Source organism: Drosophila innubila (assembly GCF_004354385.1).
Source record: "Drosophila innubila isolate TH190305 chromosome 3L unlocalized genomic scaffold, UK_Dinn_1.0 0_D_3L, whole genome shotgun sequence".
In the NCBI taxonomy this organism is placed as follows: domain Eukaryota; kingdom Metazoa; phylum Arthropoda; class Insecta; order Diptera; family Drosophilidae; genus Drosophila; species Drosophila innubila.
In genome coordinates this window covers 10,620,507-10,642,267 of record NW_022995376.1, presented here as the reverse complement: position 1 = coordinate 10,642,267, position 21,761 = coordinate 10,620,507, and the positions used below count along the sequence as shown (strand labels likewise).

At 41.0% G+C, this 21,761-nt stretch overlaps 5 protein-coding genes across 6 annotated transcripts; 2 read left to right on the top strand and 3 right to left on the bottom strand.

The window, feature by feature from the left end:
• The first annotated feature begins 111 nt into the window (after nucleotides 1–111).
• LOC117788871 (nibrin) lies at nucleotides 112–2,882 on the top strand. Its single transcript, XM_034627792.1, has 4 exons — nucleotides 112–139; nucleotides 193–1,014; nucleotides 1,079–2,685; nucleotides 2,748–2,882. The coding sequence occupies exons 1-4, from the start codon at nucleotides 112–114 to the stop codon at nucleotides 2,826–2,828; spliced, it is 2,538 nt and encodes an 845-aa protein (XP_034483683.1). The 3' UTR covers nucleotides 2,829–2,882.
• On the bottom strand, nucleotides 2,701–3,977 carry LOC117788873. Its single transcript, XM_034627796.1, has 2 exons — nucleotides 3,874–3,977; nucleotides 2,701–3,812 (listed from the first exon to the last, which is right to left on the bottom strand). Exons 1-2 carry the CDS (start codon nucleotides 3,953–3,955, stop codon nucleotides 2,851–2,853), a joined length of 1,044 nt encoding a protein of 347 aa, XP_034483687.1. The 5' UTR covers nucleotides 3,956–3,977; the 3' UTR covers nucleotides 2,701–2,850.
• A 7-nt stretch (nucleotides 3,978–3,984) lies between these two features.
• Nucleotides 3,985–4,705, bottom strand: LOC117788875. The gene is made up of 2 exons (XM_034627799.1): nucleotides 4,447–4,705; nucleotides 3,985–4,386 (listed from the first exon to the last, which is right to left on the bottom strand). The coding sequence occupies exons 1-2, from the start codon at nucleotides 4,688–4,690 to the stop codon at nucleotides 4,127–4,129; spliced, it is 504 nt and encodes a 167-aa protein (XP_034483690.1). The 5' UTR covers nucleotides 4,691–4,705; the 3' UTR covers nucleotides 3,985–4,126.
• Nucleotides 4,706–5,742: 1,037 nt separating this feature from the next.
• LOC117788876 (adrenodoxin-like protein 2, mitochondrial) lies at nucleotides 5,743–6,706 on the top strand. Its single transcript, XM_034627800.1, has 2 exons — nucleotides 5,743–6,000; nucleotides 6,071–6,706. Exons 1-2 carry the CDS (start codon nucleotides 5,876–5,878, stop codon nucleotides 6,408–6,410), a joined length of 465 nt encoding a protein of 154 aa, XP_034483691.1. The 5' UTR covers nucleotides 5,743–5,875; the 3' UTR covers nucleotides 6,411–6,706.
• A 732-nt stretch (nucleotides 6,707–7,438) lies between these two features.
• LOC117788872 lies at nucleotides 7,439–21,431 on the bottom strand. 2 transcript variants are annotated; one of them, XM_034627795.1, is made up of 3 exons: nucleotides 21,394–21,431; nucleotides 11,663–11,911; nucleotides 7,439–9,276 (listed from the first exon to the last, which is right to left on the bottom strand). In XM_034627795.1, the coding sequence occupies exons 2-3, from the start codon at nucleotides 11,726–11,728 to the stop codon at nucleotides 7,492–7,494; spliced, it is 1,851 nt and encodes a 616-aa protein (XP_034483686.1). In that variant the 5' UTR covers nucleotides 11,729–11,911; nucleotides 21,394–21,431; the 3' UTR covers nucleotides 7,439–7,491. The 2 variants fall into 2 exon arrangements, with proteins under 2 accessions (XP_034483686.1, XP_034483685.1); XM_034627794.1 differs by lacking the exon at nucleotides 21,394–21,431 and adding an exon at nucleotides 12,665–12,809.
• Nucleotides 21,432–21,761: the final 330 nt, after the last annotated feature.

Below are 21,761 nucleotides of genomic sequence, written 5' to 3'. Positions count from 1 at the left end.
GCCACTCTGCTAAATGTTTTCTTATGAAATTGCCTTGGTTCGAATTAAAGTTTCTGCTAATTTTGTTAGTGAAACTGCGTTGTTTGTTTGTTGTTTATTGTTTGAGTAATTATGTTTGTTTTAACGAAAATCGGTGAAGGTAAGTTAGAAGGTAACAGTTTTACTTTTGCATTAATGTTTGGTCTCTTGTAGATAATGAAAAGTTCGTATTAATTCCCAACAAAAAGGTGTACACAATCGGTCGCTTGTCCACCGATCTGATGTTGTCCGATGATCTCAGTATAAGTCGTACCCATGTGCGTATAAGTCTGCCTAGCGCAGGATCAGGTGAGCCGCTCACTGTGATTGACCTCGGCTCCAGGTACGGCACATTCATCAACCAAGACATTCAGCTCAACAAAAAGATGCAGGCCAAAACGCCAATTCCACTGCAAGTTGGCGACAAGATTCGCTTGGGAGCACTTAAGAATGTGTGGCAACTGGCGCAGCTGCAGCTGGTGACAACTCCATCGTCCCTGGCACGACCCGAAATGGAGGAGCTACAACAGCTGCTCCAGCCGCTGGGAGGAGCATTGTTGCCCACCTGGACGAAGGAATGCTCGCACTTGACCATGGACAGCGTTGCGGTCACTGTAAAGCTATTGCATGCCTTGTTGGACAACAAGCCCATAGTCAATGTTTCATTTTGGCGGGAATTTTCCAAAGCAGCGCATCGCGTTCATATCTTCGAGGATTGGCCGAAACCAGAAGACTTTCCGCCAGCTGCATCGCAAGATATGCCCAGCATTAAGTGGGATCCAGATCGCACAAGATTGTTTGCCAGGAAGACTTTTGTATTTTGCAATCGCAAACATTTCGATGTGTACGGTCCAGTTGTGCAGAAGGCAGGAGGAGCTTGCAAGGATCTCAACTCGGGTGTACGCCGGCAATTCCTAACCAAAAACGACGTGGTAGTCATACAATATGTGCCCTCAACCCAATCCCAAGCAACAGAAACCATTCACAGTGTCCAAGGTGAACTTTTGTTATACATTGCAAATTGAAATTCCATATTTTTAAAACTTGTCATTCATTTTAGATATTTTGGAGCAAGTTGGAAGACGCCTTATACCGGATTACGAGATTGGACTGGCCATTTTGCACTGTTCAACGGCCAAGTTTTGTAATCCGTCCCACAAAATAATCGACAACTCGTTGCCCACAACTGAATCCATGAATTCATCGATTCTGATCCCAAATACGGAGCGCACTCAAACCGAGCCCAACACCAACAAAGGCACGGAGCTCATTATCTCGGAATCGGAAATATACGCGCCCAGCGTGGCAAGTGAGAAACAGGAAACGGAACCACAGTCAGAGGCAGATCCAGCTCCATCAAAGCCAGTAGAGAAGTCAAAATCGATGCTTACGCTGCGTAAGCGTAACAATGTAATGTTTTTGGATTCCTCGGATGAAGATTCCAAAGCAACCGAGCCATCCAGTAGTAAGAAAACTAAACCTTTGAATGAGGCTAAACCAAAACAAAAGCGCAAACTTCCCATTACTGTGGACTCTTCGGATGAAGATGAGCAGTTGAGAAAGATAACTAAAACGTTGCCTGGTGACAAATCCAAACAAAACCACAATCAAACTTCAGTTAATAAAGCAGCAGAAAAGAAGGAGTCATCTATTGCAGTGGCAAATAAAAGAGAATCAACTCAGTCACGCAAAATGGGAAAGCAGCCGGAGAAACCGACCAGACGTTCACCACGTGGTAAACAGTTGCCAGAAGCGAACAAAGTAGCTGTGCCACAGATTGATGAGGACAGTGAGGAGGAACAGGAACTCTTCCCATTTAAGTCAAAGGCGACAGCAAAAGCTAAATTAACTGTGCCTCTTATTGATGAAGACAGCGATGAGGAAGAAGCGCCTTTCCAGTTCCAAAAGAAGACACCAGCAACTGGAACACGGGCACCCTTCAAGCCAACTGAATCCAACATTCCCACAACCAGCAAATCGGCTGACAAAACGAAGGTCAATCCACCAGCCAGGATTAGTGTGCGCAATTTCCTTGAAAAGTCACAGAATCCTGTTGTGGCAAGTCAAGTGGCATGTGATGCACCTGTTGCATCGCAACCACGGAAACGTCTGCGTCTTGAGCGACTAAATGAAAGCGACAGCGATGATAATGAAAACTTATTTAATTTTGCCGGCAACAAGAAGGCCAAGAATTCTGTTGTCTCAGATAACGAATCTGATGATGGTGGAATGTTCAACTTTAAATCAGCTACTCAAAAGGAGAAAAACAACCGAGAAAGGGACGAAGATCAAGATTCTGTCAGCACTGAGCCATATATACCCAAACCAAAATCAAAGTATATAGTGTCCAAGCCAAGGGAACAAGCTGTCAAGGTGAATATCAGTGGCTGGCTATCGTGTAGCGGGCTACACGGGGATGTCAAGCCAAAGACTGATCCAGATGTGACACAAACGGTTGCAGAGCCAGGTCAGATGGAAATAAAAGAAGAGGAATCTGACTGTGATGAGAAAGATGCACATTTAAAGTGGATAGCCAGTATGAAGGATAGCATACAAGTGAGAATGTGTAATCTGAACATCACAGTTCGTTCCCACGATGAATCAAATGCACTTGACACAACCGACAGCAAATACAGCGGTCGCAAGAACTTTAAAAAGTTTGTCAAGGTAGCAAGATATATGTTAAATTTTATTATCATTATATTGATTGATATTTATTTCACCAACAGAAGCTCAATCCGCATCCACAACACCGCACAGTGGAGATGAAGCGTATGCAGTTGGCCGAGGGCATGGTCAAAGTCTTGTAAATGTGAATTGAATCGATATTTGTTATATTTTACTACCAATAAATTTGCGAAATATATTCAAAGCCTTTGCCTCCTCCTTGGCCTTTAACTTGCGCTCGAAGATTGTTTTTGCAGACAACCACTCGTGATTTTGCATGGCTTTGGTAACGCAGTTCTCCGGGGATTGTTGACGGGCTTTGGACTCTCGCACAATGAAATGCTTCACGTCCTCCACAGTTGCCAGAGAGTCCAGTTGAAAGGCAGTTTCCGTCGAGAACTTTGGCTTTTGGCGAGCAATTACAGTGCCCACATCAGCTTTGGCCTTTTTCTTGGACCTATCCAATTTGGTAACCACTGTACAGGGTTGCACATTTAAAGTGACTGCTGCCGGATTCGTCTCTTTGGCCTCCCTTGGTGTCTGTGGGAATTTGATCACAGTCAGCTGGGTTGGCATTTCGTAATTCTCGGGAAGAAACTTGTGTTTCTCCACCTGAGGAAAGTTGGATCTCTGTTTCAACAGTTTGTTGTACAGCTTGGCACAATTATTAGTCTGTAACTTGCTAATATTGTTGATCTTTGCCATGGCTGCCAGGAGCACTGTGAGGAACTCCATGAAGAAATTGTTGCTTAACATTTGGCCAAAGTATCTGGCTGCCTTTAAGCAGCACTGGCGAATCCTTTCGTGCAAATGATAAAAGCTGACGAGGCGCACCAAAATGTATTCAAAACTGCTGCGAGTTGGCATCTCACCGGACAGCTCATCATCGCATACATCGGGCAAGGCACTGCGAAAGTTCTCCAATTCCCGCGGCAGATCGAGACGCAGCAGTCGACAGAGCGCTTCATTCAGTTTACATACAGATGTGAATCCCGGCATGGTGCGAAAGGAGCTCTTCCGCCTTGCCATTAGACGACCTATCAGTGCAGCAGTCTGGTTAAACTCCTGTGCATCAGGTGTGCTCAGCTGTTGCAGGTATCGGTTAATTTCCACAAAAACATGCTTAGCTGTGAATGGAATGCAAGCTCTTTCCATTAATCCACAACTTAAGCATCTGTTTAAACTTACCAAAGCCCGTTTCTTCCACTTGTATAGTGACCAAAGGTGGCTTTTTTAATTCAAATTCGTTCCATAAACAAAAACTCGACATGCCTATGACAAAATAATAACAATAAAAACTTATCGGTAACCTTTCAGCTCGATAAATTAATCGGGCGTTGCCAGAGATAAGAGCAGCCCGCTCGTTTGAATTTACAATGTCTGTTTGATATGAGCTACTATTAACTTCATTTTGTTACTTTGTTACTTGTTTGTTTTATAATTAATCTTTGCCGTAGATTTTAATGTCCCAGCTAAATAAACGGGTGTGATAGGCTTGTACGTAGAGTTCGATGTTCCGTTCTCCAATTCCACCATCGAATACGTATGCATGAAAAAGACGATTTGACTGCTGGAGTTCGATCGACACATAGGTAACTATTTTGCCCGAGCCTGTCTTTGGGTATGTCACAATTAACTTAAGATTAGAAAAATTATCAAACCATTGAATTGGTTGAGCATTGCTGTAAACCACAGCGTCACCTGTAAAATAATTGTTTGCTATAATTTCTAGTAACTTTAAAAGGCTGTTTAGTTACTAACCGGTCTGGCGTGATCCTATCGTCCATCTAAGCGTATGCGGCTCGTACTCTCTCCTAGCCTTGCTGCTCTGGACAGTGACTTCAGGGCTTAACTTGATAGCGTCAGGAATTTCCGACAAAAATGTTGCTATTTGATCGTCATTAAGAAACTGCAAAATTGGCGCAGGATTTTCTTCTTCTTCAGGCACTTCGGCTCCTTTGATAAGGACCAGGCAGCACAATAACAATAATGATTTAAGCAACATTGTGCTAAGCTTTTAACTTCAAACCACCGGCAGCGCGCCTTTTTATATCGTTTTCTTATGAAACAATGTTCCCGTCTGCACTTCAAAAGCTATTTTTAGCGCTTACTCTTTGCACAACTGGGCAGCACCACGAAGCCAATAACCTATAGAGAAGGCATCCCATACAACTGAAAGTGTCTCAGCTAAAAACATGATGGGGCGTTCACTGCGTAATTTTTTGGTGGACGCGTCGTTTGAGGGAAATTTTTTTGGTTTCGATTCAGTTGGCTGGCCGAGCTCGTTGCACAGCAAGCGAAGCACAAAACATGCGTGCTATGAAATACCCTTTAGCTATAAAAAACAATTGTCTTTAGTAGCTTATAAAGAAAAACTTCGTAAATCTAACAATTTTATAAATGTAGATAATAAAAAATATGCGATGTGTTGTTTTTATAAAATAAAAGTTATAAAAGTTTTATAAAATTAATTAATAACTTGTAAACTGCCCAAGATATTCTGATAATGTATTATTAGTATTATTATTATTTGTTGTTGGAAGCGACAGTGATCCATATAACTGCCATTAAGCAAAAAAAAATTGATTTTAAAGCATTAAAATAATTTCCCTCAAACGACGCGTCCACCGAAGAACCCAGTGGACGCCCCGTCATGCTTTTAGCTGCGACACTTTCAGTTGTATGGGATGACTTCTCGATAGGTTATTTGCTTAGTGGCAGCACTGAAGAATCAGAACGATCTGGCAATATGGCTTTGACTGTGGAGTGCTGCCAACTTTTTGAGAAATAAATAGCTGTTTCAGCTTCCGAAAAATAGCTGAATTTGCGATGTAAAATAGCTAAAATTTTAATTAAGATTAAATCAAATTTCAAAATGCAATAATTTGCAATAAATTAGTATTTTGATGAAAATTTAAAATTCAAAATTAGATAAAATTAAGGAAAATATATATAATATATTAGAACAACTTGCCAGATCGCGAAGGTTTGTAGGGTGGCAGCCTTTGAGCCGGGTGGCAATCTTCCACCTGTCAGTTTATTTTTTATTAAACAATTGAGAGCTGTTGCGTGAACTACGTACGCCCCGCACTTTTAATTGACGTTTGTTATATTTGTATAATTCCAAACAACGTCGAGGGGGGGAGTGTGTGAACTGATTAGATAGACATAACAGAGGTTTGCTAAAAATATGATAGTCATCAACACAATCCGAAATTCAGCAAGACTGACGCTGCGTAATATTTGCCTGCGAAACAAACCATTAAATTTCACGCGCACTTTCTCGCTGGGCTCGGCGCTGCGGCAGCAAGATGTGTGAGTACACAAAACTAATATGAATAATCAAGGGAAATCAGTAAATTGATTGAAATTCATTTGCTTGCAGTGTGAACGTAACATTTGTGCGCGCAAGTGGAGAGAAGATTAAAGCTTCCGGGAAAGTGGGCGACTCGCTGCTGGACGTTGTGGTGAACAACAATGTTGACCTTGACGGCTTTGGCGCCTGCGAAGGCACCTTGACCTGCTCCACTTGCCACCTGATCTTCAAGACCAGCGACTACGAGAAGCTGCCTGATAAACCCGGCGATGAGGAGCTGGATATGCTGGATCTGGCCTACGATCTGACAGACACATCCCGTCTAGGCTGCCAAATCAATCTGACCAAGGACATGGACGGACTCGAGGTGCACGTACCTGCCACAATTAACGATGCACGTGCTGCGTAGACGTAATCCACGTTGATTCCCCTACAGTTGTTACAAATTTGTTAGTTTTCAAGTGCTATTTTTTTAGTTAACGTATATATAGTCAGTTATTGAAACAAATCTTTTGTATGCCATGTCCAAGCGGACATGAACACTATTAACAACAAACAAACTCAGGCGGCTATTGTTGATTCTTGCATAAATGAATTTTAATTGTATTCCAATTTCGAAATTGGAAGGCGTGAAGCTCCAAAGTAAACAGATCAATGTAAATATGTGTTCGTAAATAAATAAATAAAACTTTTATATTCATAGAATATGCAATTGACTTATTTCCATCTGTTAAATCAACCTGCACTGTTAACTCACTGTTGTGAATATCGTAGATGTTTCTCAGCGTAAGTTTAGCAACATAATTTGTAGCGAATATCGTAGGTGTGTTTCTTTACTGAAATATCGTAAATGAACTCCAGTGCAACAGATTGCAGTGAATATCGTAAACGATCCCCACCCAAACAATAAAATATTGTAAATAATCTGAAATAAAATAAAAATAGTTGTTTGTTTTTAATAAAAGTAAACTTTTTATTATTTCGCAGCTATCAGATAAAGTAATAAATAAATAATTTAATATATACATCTGCTATATTAACTTATTTTAAACGATTTTCAGCTTTTCCATTTAGCCGCTGTGCCTTTTTACGATAATAACATTTATACGCGTCATTTTTAGATAGCTTTAAATTATTTATGTATAACTGAAACTTAACAAATCTGACAATGAGAGAAATGACGTCACAATTTTTCGTCTATTTCGTATTGTTTTTTTTTGTTTTGACCGATTCACTAAAACCTAAGAATTATGTAGATCTAAGGCGATCTTGCCAAGCGGATTGCAGGATAAAAATCATAAGATAGAGTTCAATAAATAACCAAAAGAATAAATAGAATAAATAGTTAAGGGAAAGTTAGCTGAGAAATAAGTGTGTAGATGGAAAGAGTGTTAGATAGGTGCACATAAAACTGATTTGGTTTTCTGTTCACGCCGTGCTGATGATGGTGCCTTGGATGATACCTAGTGGAGATTTGAGTGATCTCCGGCTTAGTTGACATAAGCCATGCCCGCACCCTTGCGATCAAAGTGACGGACGCGGACGAAGAGGAAGGCGGCGACTAGAGAGGCCACGGCCAGGACAAGCAGCAACATGACGAGTCCTCCCACGAAGCTGGGCACGGACATGCAGATGGTCTCGGCATCGGCGGAGCGCGCCGATTGGATGACAACGGTCTCGTTGCTGGCATTGCTGTTGAGCGCAAAGTTGACATCACCGGGTGCCACCACCTGGATGATGCGACTCGTGTTCACGTCGGTCATCTCCTGTGCATTGCGCTTGTAGATGCGTGGCTTCACCACAATCTCCATGGTATCGCGACGCCGGCGCACGCCACGCAGATCATCCAATCCCTCAACGGAACGTGGTCGTCCGCCCAATGACACCAGATTGCCGCCAGCACTCAGATCATCCTTGCGCTTCACCGTGCTGTACTGGCCCGGCTGGCCAGGCAGTGGCGGTGGCGGCAGACCCAACTCATTGCTGTTGCCATTACCATTACCATTACCATTACCCTGTTGCTGTTGCTGTGGCGCCTGTGAGCTGGCTGGTCCACTGCCCGCCGACTCGGCTGTGGTCACCGCTGAGGTCTGTGCCTGTGGTGACGGCACCACATCGGGCTGATTCTCGGAGTAGGCACCGCTGGCATCGGCAGCGGGATGACGCGGATCGGGATAGGCTGCAGGTGGCAGACCACCCAAGGGGAAGTCGTTGCGCTCGTAGGCCTCTGGTGGACCGTATTCCTCGGACAGCGCATTGCCGCCCAGCTGGGGCAGACCGTATTCACCGCCAGGCAGACCAGGACCGCACTTGGGTTCGGGGCAGTTGTAGCGACAGACCTGGATCACACACTGGAAGTGCACGTTCATCGAGTCGGGGAACTTGAAGGCCTGGAAGTACGCGAAGCTGACCACGGAAGCCGAGGGTCCAAAGTTCTTGATCTTCTGGAATTTGCTCATGATCTTGGGACGCACAACGCAACCGTTTTGATCCACCAGCTGAATGGGAGCACGTTTGCCGTCGTGGGCGACGCAGTTGCGCACAAGCATGTCGAATTTGTTCTCATCATCCTTAATGGCCAGCACCATGGTCATGGTTTGTCCGATCTTCACAATGCCCGACACCTCGGATGCCCAAGGTCCCTTGCCCACCTGAATCTGCATCCAACACTGAAGATTATCGCCCAGGAAGTTGGCTGTGACCGCATGCAACATGTCCACCTGGAAGGGTCTGAAGGTGACGGCCTTCTCGTAGAAGTCGTACCAGGTGCAGCGCAGTTTGCGTGCCTGATCCCACACCTCCTGCACATAAGGATCGTACTGAATGATGATCGTGTTCTCCACGTAGCTGCCCGAAGGCGTTGGTGCTCCATAGCCAGCTGCATTGTGATTGGCCGAGCTGCTCATGCCACAGCTGTTCAGGAAGATCTCAAAGGTGGCGCTCAAGTGACCAGTACCCGGCTGCATGTGGACGCAGTGGGATTCGCTGTAGAAACCCTTGGAGAAGATCATGCCATAGAAGGGCCTGTCGAACTCAATGTTCACTCTCATGTGCGTCTTCTCGCACTGCACCTGCAGATGCTTGATCTGTGGACTGTCATTGGTGCTGGCCAGTGGCCAGGCCTCCTCCGACAGATCATTGGTGGCTCCTGTGCTCAGTGGGCCCTGTGGTGCGCCATAGATGGGTGATGGCGCTGGCGGTCCATAGCCAGCTCTGTGTTCCAGTGGCAACGCGGCCGATTCAATGTGTGAGGCATCGCCGTGCACCGCAAGATGCTAAAGGAAGAGAAGAAAAAACTTCTTTAATTTTTGATAACTTTAATAAAATCAACTTTAGATTTCCGTTTAAAAATCTACGGTATTATTTAAAATTTCATAGCTATATCATGTTATCTACAGAATAATAAACTTTTATTGAATCTTCATAAATTTAATTAGAGACTCCCATTTGAGTTTAAAAATTTCTACAGAATAAATAAAAATATTCCATTTTCAAAGCTTGTTTATACCTTAAGAAATAATGATCTAATCTAGGGGAAATTTTTGCAGAATCAAAGCTAAACTGTTACTTAAGATTTCATTACCATGTCATATTTTCTACTTAAAGATCTGTAATTTTCAGATTGCCGAATTCGATGGACTGACAAAATAGAAGTAAAAGGTTTTTAAGAGTTGAAACAACTCCTACAGAATCAATTTAACATATTCGTTAAGAAAAATCAGCCTGTTACTTAAGATGTTATGACAGTGTTAAATTATCTATTTTAAGATCTGTTATTTTGGGCTTGTCGAATTCGTAGGATTGCGGAAAACTTGTGCCAATGGTTGGTTGCTTATTTTGTCATTTAATTGAAGCCGTGTTATGCAACTTTGGAACTCCATAAAGTGTTTTTAGGGTTTTCGAAAGAAGCGTGCCGGAGCGTTGAAAATTGCTCAGCGGCTTATTTATTTTGAAATTAAATGGTTGCCAGAGCGAAGCCAGATCACGTTTACTTATGTTGAAAGGCAGGGCCTATTGCATAAGACACAACCAGGGACCCCCGTCCCCACTCCCCTGTCATCAACTGACTTAGTTGTTTCGCTTTCTTTTCAGCTTGTCTTTTTCATTCCCGTTTCACATTTGGTTCATAATTTTATGGCTTTTTGGCTGTGCACGGGAAGCGGATGTAACGCTGTCTCTCTGTGTGGATCTCTGAGAAGAGACAAGGTAAAGCAAAAACCCAACGAAAATCGAAAGTTAAAGCACAACGATGACGCTGTGGATTTTTTTTATTGGGGAACCTTTTGTCGTCCGAAAAAATGTCGTGAGTTTGGTTTTGAAAGTGAAATGACCAAAAAATAATGAAATAAAAGCGACACTGAAACGTAGTGTTAAAGTCTTTTTTTATCTTATTGTATTCTGAGTAAAGCTAATTGTTGATATTGATTCATTTATGTGGACTGCATTTTTTCCACTTGGAGTCTTGTAGTGTCTGACGTTGGGGCATTTCACTCGGCGCTAAAGAGAACTGGCGATAAATGAATAATATAGCAATTTCAGTGTATTAATGCGCTATAAACAAGAAAGTCAAAACTGGTACAAATCAGAGCATAACTGCAATTTCGCTGCCCCAATACGCTGCACAGATACGCAGCTGCCACTTGGTTGCACGGTTGCTTCTGCAGCTTCACCAGTTTAGCTGTTGTTAGCTGCGAGTTTTCCGTGACGCGATTGCATCTCTAAGATACGAGTACGAGTACAAGTATCTGTTGTGTGATTGATGCCGCTTAAATGGCTGCATAAATAAGCAACTTGTGTTGATTTACATGTTCGCATATGAAAAAAGAAATACATTTCATTTTAGGCATGCATTGCAAACGAAAGCGCGTCCAAATACCGGAAGAACCGAAAAAAAAAACCAGTTAATACAATTTATGGTCATTTGTAATTTTGATTAACGACCTTTCATTTTACTAACAGCGACACTGTTAAGTATCTAACAGCTGACTGGTAAATGACATACAGCCAGACTGTTAAACGTCTAACAGCGCACTGTTAAGCCTATTTAGTGTCGTTCTCTCGCGCTCACTCTCTCTCACTCTTTTGATAGTTGTTCTCTCTGCTGTCGACTGCTGTTGCTGCTGCTAATTACATTGATTAGCAAAGTGCCGTTTAATGCTGCTGTGACTGTGACGTCGACTGCGACTGCGACTGCAACTGATCTTCGGCTCAGTTATTGCACTTCTTTTGCTTTGCTTTTTTCTTAGACTCTGCATCCGCCTCTCAGTTGTGCGTAGATCGATCTCGGCTATACCGCTAGCATTACAGCTGCTCATCTTGGATCAAGCCATCAATATGCCACACACAATGGACACTCGCACTGATTTGCATTCGAATTGATATTGATAAACGGTAGTATGTCGCGTCGAAAGTGAACAGATAGATCCGCTATGAGTTAGTTTGCATAAGAAATGAACTCAACTCTATCCATCTATGTTTCTGTCTGTCTGTCTGTCTGTCTACTTTCAAAGTGGGCCACAATTTCTAACTGTACAACGTTTGGTGTTTCCTAATTGAAATGATATCTTATTGATTGGCTATCGGACATCATCTGCATTTCTACAACTGGCTTGCTAAAATTTACTTCAACACTTTCTTCCCCACCCGATTTTGATGACTTACCTGTGTGTTGAAGACCAGGCACAATATTAGGGCCAATAGGCAACTGTGTCGCGTAAAATGTCCCATTTTACGGCTGCTATATAAATCTGCTCGATTATATAGCCGCGTCTTTGTGTGTGTATGTGTGTATTTCGTTTGATATACCAAAACACCAAAAATAGATTTTTGGGTTTCTGCTGCTCTTCACTTCGTTTCGCTTCCCTCGCTGCTGCTTTCTTCTCAGGTTTGTTGATCTTTTGGTCTCTCTATCTGTAAGCAGCAGAAAAGAAAGGGGAACAAGGGTAAACAATGCAACAATTCACTTCAAGTTTTGCATAAAAATATAGGCTTTACACTGTTAACATTTGTGACTGAGCATTTAGCATTAACATGGCCATTAACAGCAGTGACATAACAGCAGGGTATAACAACCTATGCTAAGTTTATGTTAAGGTCATAGTCAATATGAATTCAATTGTGTTTTACTTTGATGTTGTAAGTGAAAGGTTCAATCACAATCTTTTGAGCTTATGTTAGAGAGCTGATAAACTGCAATAGTTTTGTTAAATCACACTTTACTTAATCAAATTGTATTAAATGTTTTTGAATTATATTTTATTATTTGAAAACCATTTATTATTTATTTGACATAAAAATCACATTAAGTTTAAATTAATGACTGTCTTAAAATTGTTTTATGCTCATAACGTGATCAATTTCAAATGGCACCACACACACATATATATTCATATTCAAAGAGACACCGAAACTGCATTTTATGTAAAGTAAATGAAAACCCGCGCGCAACAAACAGGAACCACTTTCTATTTTCACTATAACAGTACAACGAGGAGCTGCACTCAACAGCAACAACAACAACAATAACAAGAAGCTAAACGCCAACGCAGTTGCAAGTTTTCTTCACAGTGGCTGGCCGCACTTTATGAGCCCCATTAATTTGTATTTGTGTTTGTGTTAGTATTTGTATTTCTAGTTGCTGTTGCACTATGCATTGGAGCTTACTTTACAGCTTTTGTCTAGCATAGCCTTAACATAGCGTTAACATTCGTTAAACATTTCACGTGCCGCGCGATGTATTCTGTGTGGAGTTTGGAGACGTTGCCGTTTGCGCCTGCGTCTTCGTCTGCTAACCGAGTGAGACTGAGACTCCGACAGCGACTGACGCAGCTTTCACACAGCTACAACTGAAGCTGAGCTCAGGTTGCTGCGCCGGCTGCCGCTTTTGGGGTAAAAGAGTATGAAAAGAAGTAGAAAGAAAGACAAAAAAAAAAAGTAAACGGCGTCTACGTCGCATTTCACTTGACTGACTGTTGAGTTGTTTTCTTCTTGTTGTTGTTGTATTTCATTTAGTTTTTTTGTTTTTTGGCTACCTTGGTGAATGTTGTAGTACTACCTGTGGCAGTTTTACTTTTACAGATGGCAGGCATATTGCACCGGCCATTGCCGCGGCCGAGCAGAGCACACCCCATGTAAATGGGTTTTTAACAAGCCTGGGCCATAAATCGACGCGCCAGCTGGAAACCGGCTTCAGCTTGAGCTCGAGCTCGAGCTTCAGCTTGAGCATTGAGCAAGTGTACCATTAACCCACTGAAACAGTAACGAATGCTGTCGACGCCGACGTCAACGTTGCGTTGCCTGACGCCGCTTGACCCTAACCACAACCACTAAGTTGCTCGTTACGCAATGCTCCCAAAAGAACCTCAATGAATGGGGCTATTTCGGAGTGTCTGTGTGTCTGTGTGTGTACGGGCTGTAGGCTGCTCAATTAACGGTGCTTTGTGGCTGCTTCACTTTCTTCCTATTCAAGTATTTTCACCAGCGCCAAAAATTGTCTCCCATTTGCATACGAAAGACTTAAGGCACAGACTTGGCAATTAGCAAGCAGCCAAATTTGTTGTTTTTTTTTTTGTTTTGGCTAATTGCTGCCCAGGCAGCAACCATCCGATAGCTTATCAACACTTTGTCTCTAATGTGCACATTAAAGTGAGTGCCTTGACATTCTGCACACAACGAATTGCAGATACTCTAAGCTGGACACAATGAACACAAGTATATTAGCTGTTAGTTTGCAACTTGATATTACAGTTCATTACACCCAGTTTAAGGGTATCAACAGGGAGCTAAAAGCTAATTGGGGGTTGATTTCCAGCTGAAGATGAGGCCGCCACATTTGTTGGACTGTTGACTGCGATTGTTGTTGTTGTTGCTGTTGATGTTGCTGATGTGATTGTTGTTGTTTGTAGTAATGTGTAACTGCTGATGATGGCTGTCTTGTTATTGTTGCTGTTTGGCATGAGGCAAGTGAAAGTTGCGCACACTCCCAGCGAGCTTTCGTCTGGCATCTCTTTCTCATATAAGGGCATTGCTGTTGTTTGTGTTGTTGTTGCGGCTGCCTTTTGTTTTCTTTTTTAATTAACACAATCAAATTACTGTTTACTGATATTTCTACATATCGTTGTCGCTATCGCTAAAGTCGCATCAAAAAAATAAAATAGAAAAGAAAATTCGACCTCGCAAACAAAAGACTGTAGGTGCGAACTTGCAACTTTTGTTTTCAACCTGCGCTTCCTGTCTAATTAGCTTAAGAGCAGCAAGTTGAAGTTAGAGAACTAGAGAGAGAAGAGAGAGGTAAGAGGAAAGGAGAGGCAACTAATGCGCGCTGCTAACTACACCTGCTACAAGGCAGCGCTTTTGTTTTACGATTTATTCTCAGCTCAAATTTGTTGCAAGCAAACATTAAATAATGTGAAAAGTGCCTGCAAGTGAAAATGCAATGAAAAGTTGCTGCTGCTACAGCTAGCTTGTTTTGTTGTTGCTGTTATAATAGTGTTTGTTGCTGTTGTCGTTGTTTTGTGGGTTGTTTGTTTGCTTTTTGAAGCGGGAGCGCACGTCGTTGTCCATGGATTGAAATGACAATCGATGCTGTTGCTGTCTCCTCGTCGGAAACTAGGTGAACCACTGCAGCACCACAGCACAACAACACTACACTTGAGCACACACAGTCGATTTGTTCTAATTCTTGATAATTTACGTGGCTGCCGCTGCCTGATGACCGACAATTTGGGTCCAGATGAGCCGGATATTGATTTGAACCATGCGTTTCTATTGATGACACACGAATTGTACCACCAAATGATGTGTCAGGCCAACAATTAATGCCAAATAACAGAGCTAAATACAATTCTCAATTATATATTGCAATGACTAAGTAAATTCAGAGTAAAAGAAAAGTAAATAACAATCGAATTGAGTACAACTTTAATATTATCCTTGCTATCTTAAATTGAAATTGTATATAATCTATTTTTACTATTTAATTTAAATCATATAAATAATTTTTATTTTTACTCAATTTACTCTTAGCCTTGTCAACTGCTTTGGCTGTCAATTAAGCGCTTAAATATCCATTTTATGTTTACGTTAAGTTAATTTCTTTGTAGCATTTTGATAGACTCGTCGTCAGCTGCTTGCTTAGTTCCATTAATTTAATTGAACGCTTTCACAAATCCCCCCAAAAACAAAACTGGCAAACACTCTTTTGGCATCGCCACGGGCGACACAAATGTCCGGCCAATAGAGCACGTTCAGAGGAGAGAGAAGAGAGGAGAGAGAAGAGAGGAGAGAGCAGAGGGAGCTGTACACTTTTGCTTAATTGAGCACGCCAACAAGATAGCCGTCTCAAACACTGAAGCTGACAAATTTTTGCGTATGACACAGATGGCAGAGATGCGAGAAACCAAACCCGAACCCAAACCCAAACCCAAGCCCAAAGTCAAACCTAAAGCTGAGCAAACAATGGGCACGCACGGTTTTTGTTTAACATAAAAAAACAGAACTCGAAACAGAGTTTTGGGTCTTTGTAAATTTTATGATTTTGGAATGTTTTTGTTTACCACTTCGATTGCTGTCGTTGTCGTTGTGATTGTTGTTGTTGCTGCTGTCGATTGGCGGGTAAAAGTTTCACTAACTTGCAGATGCTGTTGCTGCGTTTGAGTCTGTGTGCTTTTAATAACGCCTTGAAAATGTAACGGTGCTGCAGCAACAACTATAATATCAACAACAACAACAACAGCAACAAAGACGCCTCTCAGCAACCGTTGCTGCTGTGCTTGTGGTTGTGGTTGCTGTAAATGATCGATATTATTTGCCATTGTGGCATAGAAATTGAAGCCTCCATGCGTAATTAACTGCAAACACATGTCTCCATCAGTTTCAACTCTTTATAGATATATCTATATCTATGGCTATATCGAACGCCAAGTCGATGTCGATGTCGCTGTCGCTGTCGCTGTTGGATGCTGTGAAAGTGAAATTGTTGACGCCAAAGAAAAGCAAACAGCAAAACGCGCAAAAAATCATGTTAACCACCACAAGGTATTCTGCTTGTTGTTGTTGTTGTTGTTCGGCTGACAGTGAAGGGGCAATTTACGTTTCATTTCGTTTTGTGGTATGTGCCTCAGTTCACTTTATTTTTTTCTCTTCTCCATCTTCTTCTTCATCTTTTTCTTCTGTTTTCTTTATAGTTATTAAGTAACGTTTTTGTTTGTCCAATCGTCGGCAGCTGACAGACAATTTGTTGTAAAGAGCTTAAAACGTGTTTCAATGCTTAAAGGTATTTCTCATCTTAGCTGAACTGGACCAGTTTCGATTTCATTTTATGTGCCTTTAATTTAACTCTTAACCTGGCTAACAAATGTCATCAAAATTCATCAGCATGTGCAAGCCAAACGATAATATATTTATGCTTTTAAGTGAAGTCATTAAATTTAATTTAAAAATTTACTTGCCAGTTTATGGCCAAAATTAAATTATTTATGTAACGAAACTGGCTTGAAAGTGTAAATAATTGTTTTTATTATTTTATGTATGCATACAAGTTTATAAATAAATTTTTTGATTTGTCCACACATTTTGCCAAACAAAAGACTAAGGCAACAAACTTGCCAGAGTACTCAAGGCGCCCGCAGCCTTAGCTTTTCGCCGGGCATTATGTAAAATAGAGCAAACAATTAGTTTTCTATGCTCCAGTTTTTGCTGACTAGCTGGGCGCCGGCAGCTCGGTCTCTGGCTCTGTCGCGACAGTTGGCGACAATTAAAAAGTGATAAGGTGCCCGCAGGCCGCATGTCTGCGCCACAAAACGCTCAAATGAAAGTAAATTGTTGCATGCGACGCCTTGGCGCACCGCGGCGCCTGTCGGCATTCCATTCACTCAATTTCGTTCGTTTTTCCAGCACTTTTCGTGAAAATTTTCGCATATGCGTACAACAACGACATGATAACGCATTTATCGCACATAGGGAAAGTGAAAATTGACGGTGCAACAATCTATATATATTCGAGATGTGCCACATGTGTGTGTGTATTTGTGAGTGTGTTAAATGGAGCGTCAAGTTGGGCGGGCATTTATGGGGTATTTATGGTGTGCAATGTGTAAATGTTTTTTTATTTAACCTCAAAACTTATCCTTAAATATAACATTTTTTATGATCTATTCAATCAATTTTTTTAGTTATTGAGTTAGAGAAGTATAAAGACCACCAATAAATCTTTAAATACTAATGAGAACCAAATTTAAAAATGAATTATTTAACCCTAACTTAAACTTTAACAACTAAAAATTATTTTTAAATCAACATTTTGTATATAAATTCCAATTTTTAAATTTTAAATTTTCAATTTAAAAATAGATATTATTTATTTATGCCAAAACTTTATTTTAATTTTAAATACATTACTTGATCGACTGCTTTTATTCAACGGTAAATTAGTAATTGAAAAATTGTATTTCCTATAGCTAAGTATTATTTCTAAAAATATTTATTAACAATTCTTATAAAATTCAATACTACAATAATCGTAAAATTAGAAATATGGTAGCTAAGAAATAATTTAATTTAGCCCTAACGAGTTGTATGGCAAGTTAAGTACTAACAATACATTGTTGAACATGTTAGAAGCATATGTAAACAGCTAATCACTTTCTTGGCCCATTAGATTTCTCCTCGTTTAGCTGATTGAAGATACTCGCAGCTCCTGTCAACATTGACAATAGAAGACAAAAAAAAACTTGTTTCGAAAATGCCGCTAAAGATGCCACACTGCCAAAAGACTGACTGACAAAAGTGCCGTTAGTCAGGATCAAAGATAAGCAAAAGAGTTAAACAACCGCTAATGTTGGCGAACAGCAACGACAACAACAATAACATTAATAGCAATCGATGGACACCCCTGAGTTGAAACGAGATAATTAACATAATTTACAGCCCCTGCCCCTTTACTGACTGACTCCTTTACAGCTGCCCTGTCTGTTTTGGCCAGGCCGAAGCCATTTACTTTCCATTTCTTTTAACGGTAAACGAAACGAAGCGAAATTCGTAAAAGCGTCCAATTGCAGGCAACTCATGACATGGCCACATGCATTTGGACCTGGTCACTTGGAACTGGGAACTTGCACTTGGACATGACCATGCATCATTGCGGAACCGGTTTATGCAACCCCCCTCCCCTTCCCCACTCTTCCCCCTCCTCAGCTCTTTCACCAACTCTCCCGGTTTAACCAATGAAAGTAAAAACTCAAGGGCTTGCACTTTCTGCCCATGTGCAACGGATATTGCAACAAAGTGGAAAGGGGCAAAAGAAAGAAAGGGGCAATCGCTGAAAGAGACGAAGAAAGCCAAAAGAGACAAGAGACAAGAGACAACTGGCTGGCATATCCTCGATGTGGCCTCGCAACGCATCGTTAGCTGTGGCTCTGAATGTGGCTCTGTCTGTGGCAACTTGCAACTTGCAACTGGGGGCCCGGTTGCATTTTGCTCTGAAATAATTAGTGACCCAATTTCTTGGCACAGCCAACGACGACGCTGACGCTGACGCCGACGCCGACGCCGCTTGTTCCGCTTGCTTGGCTGACTGCTTGCCACAAAGACGCATGCAATTTGCTTGGCTTGACTTGGGTTGCAAGCTGCACAGTTGCAAGTTGCGAGTTGTGAGCTGCTCTGGTGTTGGCGTATTTTGTGGCATGCATGCAAAGAAAGTGGTTTTCATTTCTTTACAATTGCTGTCAGCGGCTGCCTCACTTGCCACAGTTGCAAGTGGATACACTCACACACAGCTACCCATGAGTACTACTCACACTTAAACACACACACTCGACTCTCGCTTTGCCTTAATACGTTGCAATCAAAAGCGGCCCATTGATTTGCATGATTTTCCAGATTTATTTTCTTCAGTTAAACCAAAAAATTGATTGTGCATAATAAAAGAGTTGCCCAGCAGGAGAGGCGAGACTGAGAGGCGGGGGCATGCCTCAAGTGGCAAATGAGTTTTTGTGGTGTCAATTGAATTGATTAAGCTTTCAGCTTTCAATTGATTTTTGTGTGTGAGAAATTCGTCAAAAATCAATTTCAAAATTCTAATTAAATTCCCTTAGTTAAAATAATTATAAATTAAGCTAAAAAATGTAATTATGAATTGTTGCTTCTCCTTCGTTCTACTTACTAACAACATCTTAGCTTTTTAGAGAGTTCTTTTCTCACTCTTTTATCCTTTCTCTCTTTTCGTTACAATATTTATCGAAATTGCTGCGTAATTGCTGTTTGGCATTGCAAAGGAATGCCAAAGCATTCTAAGCATTTGCTTTTAACGTAAACAGCGTCTCGTGAACAGAAGATGTTGCTGATAGACTGCAGCTGCAGCAGCAACTGTTGCCACAATCTCGCTTGCAATGAAAGTTTATTTTATTATATATATTTCTTTAGCATTGACTTGGAAAAACTGCGTGAAAATTGCAGCAGGCGGCAAAAACAATTGCCGTTAATTTAAAATTGTCGCCAAGGCGCAGACTTAGCCGTGTTGCAAGGCAACCAGCAACAAGTAAACCAGTAATTATATTGTTGCAACTGGCGCAGCTTCTTTCACCAGCAAGCGAGTGTGTGTGTGTGTCTATGGAATCAATTAAAAGTATTGCCAGCGCTATGTTTGGGCAGATGACAAGTGCCAGCAGCAACAGCAACAGCAGCAACTGCAACAGCAACAACATTGTCTGGCAGACAACACTGCGTATGCGCAACCCACTTGGCAGGCTGCTTGTTGCACGCGTGCTTGCTGCAGCTACAGCTACAGCTACAACTACGAAAGTATCTACGAATTGTGTATCTGATAGATATATTGGTGTGTGTGTGCAAAGCGAAATTGTTTTCATGTGCGCCAAAGTGGAGCAGTTTTTGAACAAAGCAATTCGCAAGATTAATCAAACACACACACACATGTGAGTATGGAAAACTATATAGAAGTTGTAGTTGAATCTTTAGCTGTTATTGTAGCTCTGTTTGCTATTTGGCCAGCGCATAAACCACGCCAACAACCAACAAGCAACAGCAGCAACAACAGCAACATCAGCAACATCGGCAACTGCAACAGCAACAGCAACTGCGGCAAATGAGAAGCGGCACAAGTCAATTTCAGACTTTCATTCGCGCGAAACGCGATGAAATTTCACCAAACATTGGACGAGAACACCGCGCCGGCTAACTGCTAACTGCAGCCAGTTCGAGTTCCAGTTCCAGTTCAAGTTCCAGTTCCAATGCTGACGCTTTGAATTGGCTTCTGCGGGTGGCTGCCAAATTGCCAAGATTTATGCAAATTAAATTAATGAACAAAAAGTCTCACAAATGCCGCTGCTTCACGCCTCAGCGGTTGTTAGTGTATGTGTGTGTGTCTCTCTGTGTTTATGTGTGTGTGTGTGTGTGTGTAGTAAGTACAGTGCTCTTTTGTTATTAATAATTTCCGCGTAGTGCACGCCAAGACAAAAAAAAACAAAGCATCGACGAAAGTTAAGCGTCTGCTTTCTTTCTTTCTTTCTTCTGCCTCTCTTGCAATAATAGGCAAATCTTCAAGCAAACATACTATAATATATTATACCAGTATATTATATATGATATGATAGTTGTACTCTTCCTTTACTATCAGAAATATAAGCCGAAAACACTTTGCTTTTCTTTCCCAAATGTTGCAACGCTTTTGTGCGCAAATGGAGCTTCAGTTTATTTTCTTTTCTTTTTTTATTTTCTATCTTATTTTATTTTATTTGTTATGGCCAGTTTGCGGCATTTGCTTCGGTTGTGTGTGAGGTGTAAATGGGGTGTTCATAGAATAGATCCAGTTTGTAACTGTTTGCAACTTTCAATAAGCCGCAGTTTATTTAATTGGTTGAATTTGACGACCGTTTATTGGCATTCAATGTTACGATTACTTTAATACTTTAAGAATTTATGTAATATTTAAACATGTTGAAATTATAGCAAAACTTTTACTCTAATCAAACTATGATTATGGCATATTTTGATAAATATTTTAAGTTGATTTTACTCGATCCAGTTCAACTTCTCTATTTCGATTTGACCATAATTTTTATTGGAAACTTATAAATTTTTTAGAATTGCTAACAAAAACTTTTTGAACTTTTAAAATTATTTAAAAAAATAAATGTAAGAATTTAAATGATTCATTTCAGATTGAATGCAACAACCTCTTCATTAATTATAGAACAATTTTATATATTTCTTGAATTTTGTGATATTTTTTAAGTAAATAATTTATGTCATTTATTCAATATTAGTCATAAAAAAAATCTATTAAATTATAACCCATAATATGATTTTGATGTCAAAACTTGCTTGGCAAATTTAGATTTTTTTCATCTCCTTCGTCAATCTTGTCTATTTTTTCTTACCTGCAATTAGTGTTAATCCCTAGCGTATTATAATCCCTTTTTACGATTTAAGTAAGAGAGGCAGAGAATGGCACAGCGGCAACAGTAGAGTGTTGAGCACGGAGCTTTGGCTAAGCTGAAACTGAAATCTGTTCGATTGTTGCACAAAATGAATCCAAGAGCAATGCAATGTTGCTCGTGTGTTTTTGCGTTGCGATGATCACACTTTTAATTTATAAATCCCACTTAGACTCAGACGATCACACGATTTGAAAAAGACGCGCGGAACTCGTAACGCGAAATGACGGATTAAATAAATGTTCAGGACGAGTCGGTCTCGAATTCGTAAACGGATTTCGAATTTCGGATACACTGCAGCAGCGTCACAG

Bases quoted from the DNA above. Each gene is read 5' to 3' on its own strand.
- LOC117788871 (XM_034627792.1), top strand. From the start codon at position 112: ATGTTTGTTTTAACGAAAATCGGTGAAG. The intron at 140-192 runs GTAAGTTAGAAG...GGTCTCTTGTAG, and splicing joins TTTAACGAAAATCGGTGAAG to ATAATGAAAAGTTCGTATTA. The intron at 2,686-2,747 runs GTAGCAAGATAT...TTTCACCAACAG, and splicing joins ACTTTAAAAAGTTTGTCAAG to AAGCTCAATCCGCATCCACA.
- LOC117788873 (XM_034627796.1), bottom strand. From the start codon at position 3,955: ATGTCGAGTTTTTGTTTATGGAACGAATTTGAATTAAAAAAGCCACCT. The intron at 3,813-3,873 runs GTAAGTTTAAAC...TTCCATTCACAG, and splicing joins AGTGGAAGAAACGGGCTTTG to CTAAGCATGTTTTTGTGGAA.
- LOC117788875 (XM_034627799.1), bottom strand. From the start codon at position 4,690: ATGTTGCTTAAATCATTATTGTTATTGTGCTGCCTGGTCCTTATCAAA. The intron at 4,387-4,446 runs GTTAGTAACTAA...ATTATTTTACAG, and splicing joins GATAGGATCACGCCAGACCG to GTGACGCTGTGGTTTACAGC.
- LOC117788876 (XM_034627800.1), top strand. From the start codon at position 5,876: ATGATAGTCATCAACACAATCCGAAATTCAGCAAGACTGACGCTGCGT. The intron at 6,001-6,070 runs GTGAGTACACAA...ATTTGCTTGCAG, and splicing joins GCGCTGCGGCAGCAAGATGT to TGTGAACGTAACATTTGTGC.
- LOC117788872 (XM_034627795.1), bottom strand. From the start codon at position 11,728: ATGGGACATTTTACGCGACACAGTTGCCTATTGGCCCTAATATTGTGC. The intron at 9,277-11,662 runs GTAAGTCATCAA...CTCTTCCTTTAG, and splicing joins GCCTGGTCTTCAACACACAG to CATCTTGCGGTGCACGGCGA.